General features: G+C 37.9%; 1 protein-coding gene across 1 annotated transcript; it reads right to left on the reverse strand.

The window, feature by feature from the left end:
• Nucleotides 1-461: 461 nt before the first annotated feature.
• nrros (negative regulator of reactive oxygen species) lies at nt 462-6,997 on the reverse strand (the record flags this gene model as incomplete). The annotated part of the gene is made up of 3 exons (XM_079259795.1): nt 6,886-6,997; nt 5,507-5,620; nt 462-2,414 (listed from the first exon to the last, which is right to left on the reverse strand). Exons 2-3 carry the CDS (start codon nt 5,606-5,608, stop codon nt 462-464), a joined length of 2,055 nt encoding a protein of 684 aa, XP_079115921.1. The 5' UTR covers nt 5,609-5,620; nt 6,886-6,997.
• Nucleotides 6,998-14,115: the final 7,118 nt, after the last annotated feature.

A 14,115-nucleotide genomic window follows, 5' to 3' on the forward strand; every position in this document is an offset into this window, starting at 1 on the left:
CAAACTTCAATCCTTACAAGTACTGAAACAGGAATCTCACGGTATGCATCTTTGTCTCAGTGATGGGAAGGAAACCGCAAACCCCTCCTCTTTGACATACAGAACTGGGCAGTTGCTGCACATCTTAGCAAAACAGGAAATTTCATGTTTCCTCTGCTGCATATAGCAACAACTTGCATCACAGTACTTCTGCATGTCTTCACACACATACACACACAAACACATACCAAGTCACACAAGAACACAGTCACATTTTTACATCACAGTATCAGGATTAGGGCTTAGTTTTTAACCACGTTTCACTACCCAATACGCAGCGATGTGAAAACTCAAACGTGCTTATGTTTAAATGTTCATTGATGCTGACAGTTTTACCGTCAGTCACTTTATTGTCAACATACATTCAGCTATATTTGTCAGTAGCACTGCAAAATCTAGTTATGTCAAGGCTTTATAAAGTATTAATAGGATGTAGGTTTCAAATATTTCTTTTTGATTGATTTTTGTAGCATTTTGGGCTTGAAGGTAAGGAAAAAAATTATGGTGATTGTCACAAAAAAAAGAGCAATGGGCAGAAAAAGGAGAATGTACCACAGCACAGATTCCCCTTCCTTCGAACACACAAACAACCGAGAGTCTTGTACTCTGTAAGAGATGTTGAACAGATCCTGACACATGATATCTGTCTCCCCAAATATGTTTGGATTTGTTTTTTCTAATATCCTGAACCAGTTTGTTTGGCAGCAGTCGAATGGATTTCCTGTGAGGAAAATAGTCTGAAGCTTTGAGGCCAGTTCATGAGCTTGAGCAGGGGGAATAGTAGACAGTCTGTTGTCCCTCATGTCCAACAGTTTCAGATCAATATCTTTCGGTGAAGGGGGAATATTGATAAGAAAGTTATTTGAAAGGTTTAAAAAGGTCAAACTCTGGAAATGAGAGAAGTCCATGCCTTTTATTTGAGTATTTCCCAAACCTAGATGCTGTAATGTTTGACTCAAAGAGTGTAATGACTTGTTGGCAATGAGTCCAGGGTTGTCGGACAGTTCCAGGTGGGTTAGCGACAACCCTGTGAATGCAGAGGCTGGAATCTCTTTGATGCTGCATCCTTTGAGGTAAAGCTGCCTCAAGGACATGATGTTTTTCCAATCCACACAAGCCGGGATAGTATCCTTATTGATTTCAGCTTCATCACTAAGGCAAATGACAATGTTGTTATAGCTCAGATCTACTGTCCTGATGCTTGGCAGAGAGGAAAATAATCCAAATGGCAGCTGATTCAGATCATTCATGCTGAGGTTAAAGTATGCCAAGTGGACAAGTGTGGTGAGTGTACCATTGTCTACTAAAATCTGGTTCAACTTGTTGTTGCTAACATCCAGCTCATACAAGCTTCCAGGGAGCTGTTCTGACGTTAAATCTAAGGTTTCCAAGCAGTTTGCGCTTATTTGAAGTCTTGACAAGGTGGGCATCTTTCGGATAAACCCTTGAGGAAAATACTCAACCTGGTTTCCTCTCAGATCTAAAATCTCCAATGCTGAAATGTCGCCATGAACATCGTCATCCCACAACTCAGCAGTCACATTCTGCTTATAGTTCTTCAGGTTGTAGAACTCAACGGTGTTAGTCAAGTTTTGGAGTGAAATGTTGCTCATCAAGTGTTCGTAGAACCTCACAGTGTTCTGGGAGAGGTAAAGGTTTCGTAAGTTACTCTGACTGGGCAAGAAGGGGAAAAAAAGTAGCCTGTTGTCTGACAGATCGAGGGTCTCAAGTTGGAAAGTGTCATTGAGCTCTTGTCTTGAGATGAACCATTCAACAAAGTTGTGACTGGCATTGAGGACCACCAGCTGGGTCATGTGGAAGTCGGTCAAACAAGGAAGGTAGTTGAAGGCCAAGTTCAGTCTCTGGAGGTTTGGATTGCTGTCGAAGGCGCCGTCAATTTCAAATATAGTGTTCCATTGCAGATCCAGGTCTTTGAGCCGGTGGAGATGACTGAACGAGTTCTCATCCAGTCTCTTTAAGAGGTTTCCAGAAAGATTGAGGTACTCCAGGGATGTCAGATTTTGAAGAAGCATGGATGCCTTGTCATCATCAAGTCCATTCTTAGAAAGATCAAGAATTCGTAGGGCAGATAGCTTTCTTAATGCAAGGCTAGTTTCATGGTAGCCGACGTATAGATGGTTATTTGCAAGATTTAAGTTTTCTAACAACGTTACATTTTGAAAAGTGTTTGGTTCTAATCTGTCCAAAGTATTACAAGCCAAGCTCAGGTAGTTTAGTGAAGGATAACGTAGAAAAGAGTTGTCCTGTAGTGTTTTAATGTGGTTGTAGTTGAGCTGCAACTCCTCTATGTTGTCAGGCAGTCCTGCAGGAACAGACGAGAGCATGCCATTGTTGCAGAGGGCCGTTCTCAGCATCTGTAGAGAAAATGAGAGCAAATACATTTAAGTTTGAGCAATGTTTGTTTTACTGGTGGTATAACAACGTTTTGGCCTTTGCAAAAAAAAAACAAAACAACATATGATTTTTGAAAAAATGGTATATTTTTATTTGTCATCTTTCTTTCTAAATGAAAAGATGATAAATTAATCATTTATAATGACATTTCAACCCTTCAACTGATTGTAGTCACACAAGCACTTGGCAGCAGCTTGGTCTTGGCCTGATAGAATATGTCAACAACTATTAATTGATCTGTTGTGGAATTAGTTGAAGTTATTCAAGCCCCCCAAAAAATTTGAATTACTTTGGCTGTGTTGAAGATGATTGATACATATACTTCTTTATTGATTAGTTTTTATGATAAATCCCTGAAAGTCAATTCTTTGACTTGATACTCGTTTACTAGGGTTTACTTGGTCATACCAAGTGATGTACTACACAGTTTTCATCTAATTTTAGCATTTGTTTTTTTGTGACATCTTCTAAATAAATAATGCTTTCATCATAGACTGTATATAAAAAGATGGATGTCGCCTCCGTGACGTCACCCGTAGGTTTCTGAAGAGCTGAATTGAAGCTCGGTAGGCGGTTCCTACCATCGCCATCTTGGCAGCAAGTAAAAACAAATATGGGCAAAGAGGTAAAGCTGAGAGGGAGGGTTTGAGCGTCATGGTGGATAACTGGCATTTAGTGAACTCCGAGCTTCCTGTAGCTATCAGCTAACCGAGCTAACCTGGAGATAACAGGGCCTGGAGGTAAGCGGGCTAAAGCTAAGTCACTAAAAGGCTAAAAACCGCGGTTGTTCTACGTTCTTCTTAGTTGAAGCAGGAGATCGCGTACCTGTCAATCAAAAGGACACTACCCTAAATATGCCAAACATCGAGATTAAATTACTTTTAAACAGGTGCGTTAGAAAAAAAGTTCACTCCCCCCACAGTTGTCATGAAGGTAAACCTGACCTATTAAACCTAAAATGAATTTTTGAACCAGGCTGTAAACATGTTTATTTCTGCTGTGAAGTTGGTCTTTTCAGCATGGGAGTCTATGGGGATTTGCTCTGTTTTGCAGCCCCTGAGGGGGGAACTGCAGTTTTATACACTTCCGCATCGCCTTCACTTTTAACCGCCGGAGGCTCCGTCCATATTTTATATGTGGTCTATGGTTTTAATTATCTTCCTAAAGTCGTTTGTAACAGTTCTTTTTAACAGTAGTAGCCACTTTGATTGTATCATATATATTGCTAATTTTCAAGTTAGCATCATGGTAGGGCACTACTTTGCTCTTACATATTTAAAGAGACACTTCCAGGGGGAGAAGTTTAGTCTCATTGACTTCAATATAATTCTAAATGTTAACAATAACATTAATTTCTTGTTATAGGTATGTTGTTTTTAAGTAAATTAGTGGTTCTCAAATATTTTGTCCCACAACCCCCAAGAAAACATACAGTTCGAGCAAAACTTTTTCCTTAAAAAAAATGCTCTTACACAACAGCAGAATGACCAAACAATGTAGTACACATGCCCAGCCTCTAGTGGGCAGTGAAACAGTGAAACACACCAATTTGACCGCAGCGTCCTCATAAAGACAACGTAACAGAAGCGTTGCATGCTAGCCGCTAATTACCTGTTCCATGTAACCTCTGTCTTTTTTTCTGACGGCATAAATATTCTACCAGGTTCTTCTTCTCCAGAACAAATTAATTAGGATACAACTGCAAAACCATTATATGAAGGTCCACCATTGTTGTTGTGTTTTTTTATGGGTCAAAGACGTTACTGTGACCCAAAGATACCGATTCAACTTTACACGGACAGGACTCGCCTTGCATTGCAAGAAAATTTCATTCTGGAGGCCATTGTCAAATCTTTTGTGGCTTTCTTCACCCACAACTTTGTAACTGTGTGAACGAATGTCCAGAATGCAACAAAATGTTTACATTTTACTGTTTCAGTGTAAACTAGTGTAAACTCGGCCTTAGTGATAAATAGTGCGATATATAAAATGCGTCGCCTTACAGTCGTCCTCTAAATGCACAGCTGGAAAATTGTTAGAATCTGCATAAATAAGGATGTTGTTTTGGTAGATTGAGTTCACTACTGTGGCAAGGACAAAAAATGCCAAAAATCAGTTTCTCTCACTGAGATAATGTTGAATAAAATCTTTATTGATATGTTAATTTCTTGTTGATGTATTACTGTGTTTTAAGAAAGGTTTAATTTTCACAGCCCTGTTAAAAATCCCAACTTTATTTGATAAAGTAGATGTATATCAGAAGTACATACATTTGGTAATTGTGTTTATTTGTTTTGTGAGTCCAAGTGTTTATTTTGTGCCATTTTGGTGTATAATGAAATAATTATAGACGTGAAATATTTCCACCTTTCAGCAGGTATTGTCTCATCTAAATGTGACTTTCAGCAGAGTTTGGAAATAATAAGAGTTAAGTAAGTAAATAAAGTAAATAAGAGTTAAATGTACACATCCTTTTAATTACTGCAGAGCCTGCAGACAATGTCGGCTTTGCAAATGTAGAGACTCATAAGACATTGTGATCATCTACTTTTGCTGAAATTTCTCATTTTATTGAAATTTTATATATGTTTTTTAACAATATGATAAAAACATGAAAATGTATTTTTAAATTTAATCCGAATATCAATCTATTATATCTTTTACAGTGTTTTTTTTTTTTTTAAATCATATAATAGTTTTATTACAATTAGCATCTAGGCTTCCTGTAGACATAGCATTTTAATATGTTTCTTGTATTATTTTTTTATTTGTCATACAATTTAATAAATTATGAACAATTCATTGTTATCATTAAAACTGATTTACATGTTTACCACAATCAGTTAATAATTTTTGTACATTTTTTCATTTCAATTGCTTGTATATTTCCTTGATATTTAAAGAATGTTCCATTTGAAAGTAAAATCATTGTAAAAATGGGCTTTCAATGTAACAAACATCTGTTCCTGAGAGTCTTTTTATTACTATTATTTTCGTTATTAATAATTTATTATATCAGCATTTATCTTTTAATGAAAGGAAGACGTCTTACCAGCTGACATGGGCTGTGTTGTGGATGACTTGAAACCGATATCAAGAACCTCCACATGGGTAATAAGCAGAGCAGGACGGGAGGGAAGCCGTGGACTGGCATTTTATCATTTCACTGTTCAGAAGATGACAAAAGAAACAAGTGAGAGACTTGAAATCAGTGGTTCTCAAACTGGGGGTCGGGACCCTTTTGGGGGTCACAAGATCATTACAGATGGTCGCCTGACAACTGTAAAAACTATACAGCACATATTTATCTAATGGATGTGGGATTTTTACCAGGGCTGTCAAAATTAAACGATTAATGCAGATAAATTTGTGAAATTAACAATGTATTTTTTTTAAAACAAATAAATAAACATAGTTGGCACACAAGCTGTAGGTGCTTTATCACAGCAATGAACCGAACACACCAAAAACCACTTTTTTGTCCTTATTTCTTGAGATTCTCGACAGTTTTTCAGCCTCACATGCAGAGAATGGCTGCAAGATGACCCATGCGATATATCACACAATTAACCACTCAGTCACCACGTGAGGGTGGGGGTCGCGAGCACCAGCGCATGTTATTTTGGTGGTCGTGGCTAAGAAAGTTTGACAACCTCTGCTCTAAATGGTGGCTGGCTGACCGCTACTGCTGATGATAAATGAATAAACCTTCACTGATATAATCAAATTATGTTTTTATAATGAATAATTCTGTGTAAACGTGTATAAAAAAAATGGATTTGAAATGAATAAGAGCTGCTGGACGATAAGGTGTTGTCAGCTGGTTGAGAAGCTGACAGTAAAAAATGCTTTCCAATTAATTTGCTTTATAGTAAAATTTTTAGCTTAATGCAAATGTAAAGTTTAGCAGCTTTTATGATTTTTATCATCACTTCACGCATAAGAATGAGTCATCCAGTACATTAATCTTTCATGTACATCTGTTTTAAACTTTCTGCCTCAGGTTGTAGTGAACTATATTACATTTTCTCCTGAGAATAGCAACTTTGCTTGAAATGAGCTAATTTCTAAATGAGCTAATGGTGTCACACGCAGAGAATAAAGGTTTGGTACACATTTGTGGCTCTTTTTACATCGATTTTCTCATGATCTATTTCTTTTATCTTTTAAAGTTTCACAGATTTTTAAACTTCTTCCAAATAAACAATTTTCCTGCAGTCAGTCTGTGAGAAAATGATTATTTGCATTCAAAGAAATACAAAAATAGCTAAATAAAAGCTTGTTTGAGCACAACGATAAATGCATATCATTCAGGCATCTTGCTCATAAGCACCAATGACTAAACATGTTTAAAATCTGCTGTCCTTGGCATCTTTTTCTTCAGATATCAGTGCATATGGCAGTAGATTCGTGCACCGTGCAGCTACTTACACTGGTGGTTAGGTGTGGATTTCCCAAGCCACTGACGGTTGATCCCCTGACCATATCGCTGGTTGCCTCTCTGGTGCAGAGTGTGTTCATGTGAGTATCAACTTCATCTGCGTTCCTCTGTTCTGACTGAAGCAGCAATTACTCCCCCCTCCCCTTTTTTTTAAAAACTTTTTTTTCTTAACTCTTCGCGGAAGCAGGCAGCAACGGAAGCCGAGTCACATGGACAAGCTACAATCACACTGAGGTTTAAGACCGGGGCCACAGGAAGGCGAGTGCAGGCTCAACAGCTCTCAGCCAGGACTACGCACACTTTTCACTCTTTTTTTTTTTTTTTTTTTAAATTATTTTTTTCTTCACATTACAGCTGTTGTGTTGTTGCACAGACATCTGAGCCTGGTAGCACAAGTGCCACCACAAAAACCCAAAGAGAACACACCCTTCACACCCTCCGCTTGTTCTGATCAGTCAACCTAGAAGAGAGGAAACCACTCAGCACACACACACCCTTCCTGCCTGATTTTTAGCCTGTCACATCAACACACATATGTGTAGAATTTTTCAATATTGTGTATTAAATAATATCTTTAGAGGCCATGGTTCTTCTGTGCCAGACAGTGTGACACAAGAAATCAAGAGGATGATTAAATAAACAATGGAAACACATGAAAATGTACAAACTAATACACTAACAACATGATCACTCTGAGCAACCAAACATTTTAAGACTCTGTGTTTGATTTGTCTCTGGTCATTAAACCCACTCTTTCCTGTTCGGTTAAACTCTAGCTATTAGCTTGAATCTCCTTTCTCACAGGTTGGTGCTAGAATAAGGAATTAGGAATCAGGAAGTGATGGTGCTACACTTGGAGGGCTCATTGGTTAGTGATTCCTTCCTGTTTTCACACAGGACATCTCATGTTCTCACTTCTGACTTTCAGAAAAGTATGAGTGGCAACGTGAGTTTGTGCTCTAGATTAATTTATGCTTGTTTTCTTCTGGTTCACCAAAAGACATGTTTACATGGAACTTAAGAAAAAAACATGTTTGCATTAGTCCAACCAATACCAGACTTTAAAATGAATGTGTACCAGTCTGAGAGGTTAACTCTCTAAACTGGACAAATCAAATCAAATCAAACTTTATTTGTATAGTACTTTTCGTGCTTAAAAACAATGGAAAGTGCTTTGCATAATAAAACAATTTACATCAAAATAGATAAAACATACACACACATACACCCACAGTCCCCTTTCACCCACCAACAACCACCCTCACCCATGCCCTATTAGCCCCTAAAACAGTTAAAAGAAGATGAATGGCCAGGTACATTTGTACCAGATGTGCATCAGATAAGAAAACGATATTCTCAGGGTGCATCTACACAAAGGGCTACCCCAACCACGACCACCCAGGCCATCACCATGGGGGCCACCCGGGTCCGGGCAGACAGGACCCACGCCAAAATAGACCTAAATATGGAATAGATAAAACCAAAGTTGAAGCCTTGGACTGGCAACAATGCGTAACTGCTCCTTGAAATGGCACCTCACTGCTTTTAGTGCAACTATGATGGGTTAAAAGCAGAAAAGAATTTCCCAATATGGATCAATAAAGTGTAAATTTTCATCACTATTATTCAATACTGTGATGGAGTCAACTAATCTCTGTATGTAAATGGTTAAACTAACGACTCATATATGTAAATACTGTTTGGAGCTGCATGGTGGTGTGGTGGTTAGCATCGCAGCCTCACCACAAGAAAGTCACTGGTTTGAGTCTCAGGGAGGTTCAGACAGTAATCCTCACTGAGTTTACATGTTCTCCTCGTATGCCTGGGTTTTCTCCAGGTAATTCTGCTTCCTCTGTACATCTGCAGGTTATGTTTATTGGTCACTCTATTTACACCCTAAGAGTGAATGTGAGCAGTATTGGTCTCTTTGCATTGGTGCTGGGATGGATTGGTGACTACCCTGCTAATTGCTTGCTTACCCATGACCGGAATTGGACTGAGTGGTACAGGAAATAAACATGTAAACATGAATGTGTGACTAATTCATACATCCATCCGTGTTTCATATTAGCATGGTTGTTAGATGTCATCATGCTTGTTAGTCATTAACATGGTTGTTATATGTTAGCATAGTTGTTGATGTTATCATGGTTGTTAGTCATTACCATGGTTGTTAGGTGTTATCATTCTTGTTAGTCATTAGCATGGTTGTTAGTCATTAACATGGTTGTTAGATGTTATCATGATTGTTAGACATTACCATGGTTGCTAGACATTACCATGGTTGTTAGATGTTAGCATGGTTGTTAGTCATTAGCATGGTTGTTAGATGTTAGCATGGTTGTTAGGCATTATCATTCTTGTTAGTCATTAGCATGGTTGTTAGATGTCAAGCATGGTTGTTAGGCGTTATCATGGTTGTTAGATGTTAGCATGGTTGTTAGGCGTTATCATTTATTTATTGAACACTGTACAAATTCAATACAGTGTGTAAATATGTCAGATTTAGCTAGTAACTACTTTCCATCTGTAGTGCTCAAACATTTACAGACAAAAAATATAAAACATATATCAAATTATACACACACACACGCACAAAAAAATCAATCCACCTACAATATACTGCACATAATAAACCTCATCTATGTTGACAGACTTGATTGTTTTGAGCCATCTTTTAAGCTCTTTTGTAAACGCCATAAGGGTGGAACTCTCTCGTATAGATGTTGGAAGACTACTCCAGTTCATACAACCCTTAACAGCAATGGTGTTTTGCCCTTTGGCAGTCCATTTAAATGCAACCTCCCACTCCCCTCTGGAGGCAGATCTGGTCCTGAGTTTACTGTCTACGTGTGATAAATTCTTCATGGTTGTTAGACCATGATAACAAGAGATTTTAATGACTTGAATGTTTCTTCACACATATTTGAACCAAGCAGCATTTTCCAGTGGTTAAAAGCGAAGCCATATGTCCCCAGTTCTCCCCTCATCCACTAGAAGTTCTAAAACAGAGGAAATCCCAATATTTTAAAATGGCCAACTTCACAGCAGAAATTAACACATTTACAGGCTGATACTAAAAACCATATGTTAGGTTTAATAGGTCAGGTTTACCTTCATGACAACTGTGGGGGGAATAATTTTTTTTTCTTTTATTAGTCCTCTGTTTAAGCATAATTAGGGGTGTGTCCTTTTTGATTGACAGGTACTCAATATCCCGCTGCAGGAAGTCAGAGTGTAACAAAACCGTGGTTTTAAGCCAGTTAACAATGTGATTTGGTTTTAGCCCGCATATCTACATTAGCTGGTTAGCTTTCGTTAGCTTAGTTAGGTTAGTTTGGCTAGCTCTTAGCTACAGGCATGTCTGGGTTTGATAGATGTCAGTCCTCCACCCCCTCCTTTCTCAGTTGTACCTCTTTGCCCATTTTTGTATTTTCTGGGAGAGATGATACATTTGAGGCTGCCAACATGACGATGGTGGGAACCGCCCAATGAGTTTCAATCCAGTTCTTCAGAAACCTGGACATGTCCATCTATTATATAAATGTTAATGTTTGCAAAAACCAAAGTTCATCAATTTGAACATTGAATATTGTGCCTTCGTGTATTCAACTGAAACTAGGTTAAAAAGGATTGCACCATTACATCACCAGCAGCTTGAATGGTTGAAACAAGGCAGGCTGGATCGATACTTTCATTTTCAACCAGCTATTGACTCTACCATCTGACTGTGGAGCTAAAATGGCGACTTAAAAGACCAAGCCAGGCAGGATTATGTATAGAACATTAAATGTACAAGATAACTCCATGTGCTTTACATGCAACATAAAAAGCAGAAAAAGGCAGCGTTTTTTCACTCTTCTATTTCCAGTTAAGGTGAATCTGTGTGAATTGAAGCCTTGGTTTTCTGTTTTAGGCTGACTGGAGTAGTAACCAGTGCAGTCTTCTGTTGCAGTGGCTCAACTTCTTTAAGTTTGAGCTTTCAGAGATGCTATTCTGCATTTGCTCCTGTTGCCTTTCTATAATCTCTAATCTGTTCCTTCTCCTATTTTTTTTGTATCAGACAGCTATCCCTAAATCCTCTTTCTTTCTCACTCTGATATTCAATTCAGTCCAGCAAGTTGTCTTCATCAATACTACTTGACTAAACGCCTGAGAAGCTGCCATGTGATTGTCTGTTGTGGATAATGCAGCTGCAACCTGTACAGATAAATATGGAAGCTAACACATACCTAATAAAGTGGAATAAAGTGGCCACTGTTGTGCATATTGAGGTCATTTTTTGATAGCTTCAGTTTTACCTTCATACCTCTCGCTGTGGTTTAGGATGTAACTATTTGTTTTGTGTCATTCTCCACAGATTGCGGTGAAGCAGCTCTAAACTTTGATGCACACGTGTGAATTCTGGACATTTTTCATAGTTTTTTTTTTTAAATTATTATTATTTTGGTCAGCTGTTTATTCCTTATTGAGACCTGGTCCAGCATCTACATTTGCATGTTTTTTTTTAAGCTGAGGAGGTGGTTTGGCAGTTGGAGTGTAAAGTCTCATTAGTGAAGGGGGTTTGTGGGCAGCTCCTAATAAAAGCAACAAAGTCTTAACTTAGCATCTCAACAGGAAACTAGTCTAGTGAAGATAAATGGATTCTTTCCATTTCAGCTTGAATGTTTTAAATATTACATCATTTTGTGAATGTTTTAAGCTCCTGTTTAACTGAGCTGTTGAAAGTATTTGCAGTGTTTCTATTTATGCACACAAGAAGTGAAAAACTTTTATCCCCTTGAGATTAATAACTGCACGAGAGGCTTTCTGTGGTGTGAAGATGTTTGCAGAGCATGCATGCAGACAACTGCTGCCCTCTAAATGGGGAAAATCATTTATGCATAATATATATGTCATTTATGTGATGTGAAATTCTCATAGTATTTAAACGTTTTGCTTTTGGGAACTTTACAAGATACTTTATTGTATGTTCTGTGTTATACTGCAAAATGCTCGAACCACTCTCCATCTTTACATTCAACTTCCATGTAAACAGTCTTTTAAAATTGGTCTTGAACGACAATTTTTCAGAATTTATAAAGCTTTTTTTATTTTAATAACTTTTTTTCCCTCATTTTTGTTCTTTATTTTGTACCGGAACAATTTAAGGGAAATATTTTTTTGTTATTTGTTTAGTTTTTGTTTAGTTTCTGTCTTTATTAAAACAGAAACTTAAATATTCTTCCTTTTAGTTCAAGATCTTGAAGAACCAGTGACCTTCTTGCTTCACAGCACTAAAAACTGGTTTAAGTTTAGGTCTATATGTTCGACCAGGGGCCTACCTATGTGGGTTTTCCGCCTGTACCCATGTTCTTTCTGGATACTCCTGCCACAGTCCAAAGACATGAGCTCTACTGGTCACTCTAAATCACAGATTCTGGACCGATTTGGCCTGGGTCCTGCAGGTTTTAGATGTTTCTTTAATTCACTAAATTGAATGATGAGTCAGAACCATCTAAAAGCTGCAGGACTTGTCATGGTTTGGAGTTTGTGTGTCTTTGGTTCTTGTTTCCTGTTTTATTTTGTAGTTGGGATTTCTGACTGGCCGTGTTTCCCGTTCATTAAGTTCACCTGGTTTCAATTATTGCACACACCTGTGTCTTCTTTTCTTTCTGTGTGTATTTATACCTCTTGGTTGCTGTTCTCAGTGCTGAGTCATTGTGTTTGCTTGCATGTAGTCGTCTGTTATGTCTCCGTCAGTTTTTCATCTTGAGAATTAAGTTTTGGTCCTGCATCTGGTCTGCCACCATCTTCTCTCCACAAACCGTGACAGGACAATGGTCCAGGAAGTCCAGAATTTGTGATCCCTGCTCTAAATTCTCCTTTTCAGTGAGTGCAAATGGTTGTTTTCTGAGTTTTGTCCCTGCAATGGACTGGCGACGTTTCCAGATTGCACCCTTCTTTTTGTCTGCTAATTGCTGGGATATACTCCAGCTTCCCTGCAGCCCTGAATCGGCCAGGTTCAGAGATTAGATGTATGAAAATGCATACATTATACATATAAATCCAGATAAAATCCTTTTTTCAGTATTACAACACACTGATGTTTCTGCTTTGAATCCCCACTAGGACAGATTCTGGATCCTTTGCTGAAAATTTTAGTTAGTCAATTCATTTATTTCGAAGGAATGAAAGAATGAAAGAAAATATATGTACATACCTACACACACATATGTACACAAACACACACATATACATACTAAGGAAGAAAATAATAATATTCATGATATCAATAATAACAACAATAATAATAATAATGCCTCATTGATTCATTACTTAATTAAATTAGAAAAAAAGAAGTTCTAAAAAGGAGTGGGAAGAAGTATACACTTATATGTTGTGTAGCGTAACTGAGTATTATGCATATTTTTGTCAATAAAGACAGATATTAAACTCTTAAACTTAGAAATATAGATTCTTTAACATTATTATTGGGTTATATATAATTTTCTAATTAAAATCTTGTTGCCTAGCTACAGTGGGGCTTAGATTAGTTGTTGCTATTGTTGTTAAGATTACCTGTTAATTCTACAAACTAGTGATACTAGTGATGAACTGTCTGGACTGCGAAGTAGCTCAGCTGGTTGGGCGGATATCCCAAGCTCCTCACGGCCTCTGAGGCTTTGCTGAATCTCGTCCCTACTGGACGGAGTTCCTGTCAAACTACTGCGAAATAATCTGACAAGTCCCTTAAAATCCCTTCAACAAACAAACAAAAAAACTTTAATTTCTTCTTTTCAGCCTATTATTTTCTCTACTAAGCTGGTGCTAATAAAGTTATTTTGAACTCAGAATGTCATTTAAAATGTTCGTCATCAAAGTCTGTGATGTCATGAAGTGGCGCTGTGACATCATAGTTTACTTCTACCTGAGGTATATAATCCCACCGAACTCAGTTTCAGTAGAAGTCTGTTAACTTCATGACGGAAAGTTTACGATTGGTCGCAGATCTTTTAGACGTACGATGTAACGATGTAGTACGATGTACGATGTAGACAACGTACGATGGAAAAGCTTTTAACGGAACCCGATACAACTGAGAGAAAACCAAAAATGGTGGACAAGCATCTCTGGTATCCAGAAGCACTTTCTCCGGGTGAGATTGTAGTTTACGATCTGGATCCTGATTCTGACGATGAAACGCGTTCCCCTTCGGTCAGCGACTCGAACGGGTCCGC

Source organism: Telmatherina bonti, assembly GCF_933228915.1.
Source record: "Telmatherina bonti genome assembly, chromosome: 20".
Taxonomy (NCBI): domain Eukaryota; kingdom Metazoa; phylum Chordata; class Actinopteri; order Atheriniformes; family Telmatherinidae; genus Telmatherina; species Telmatherina bonti.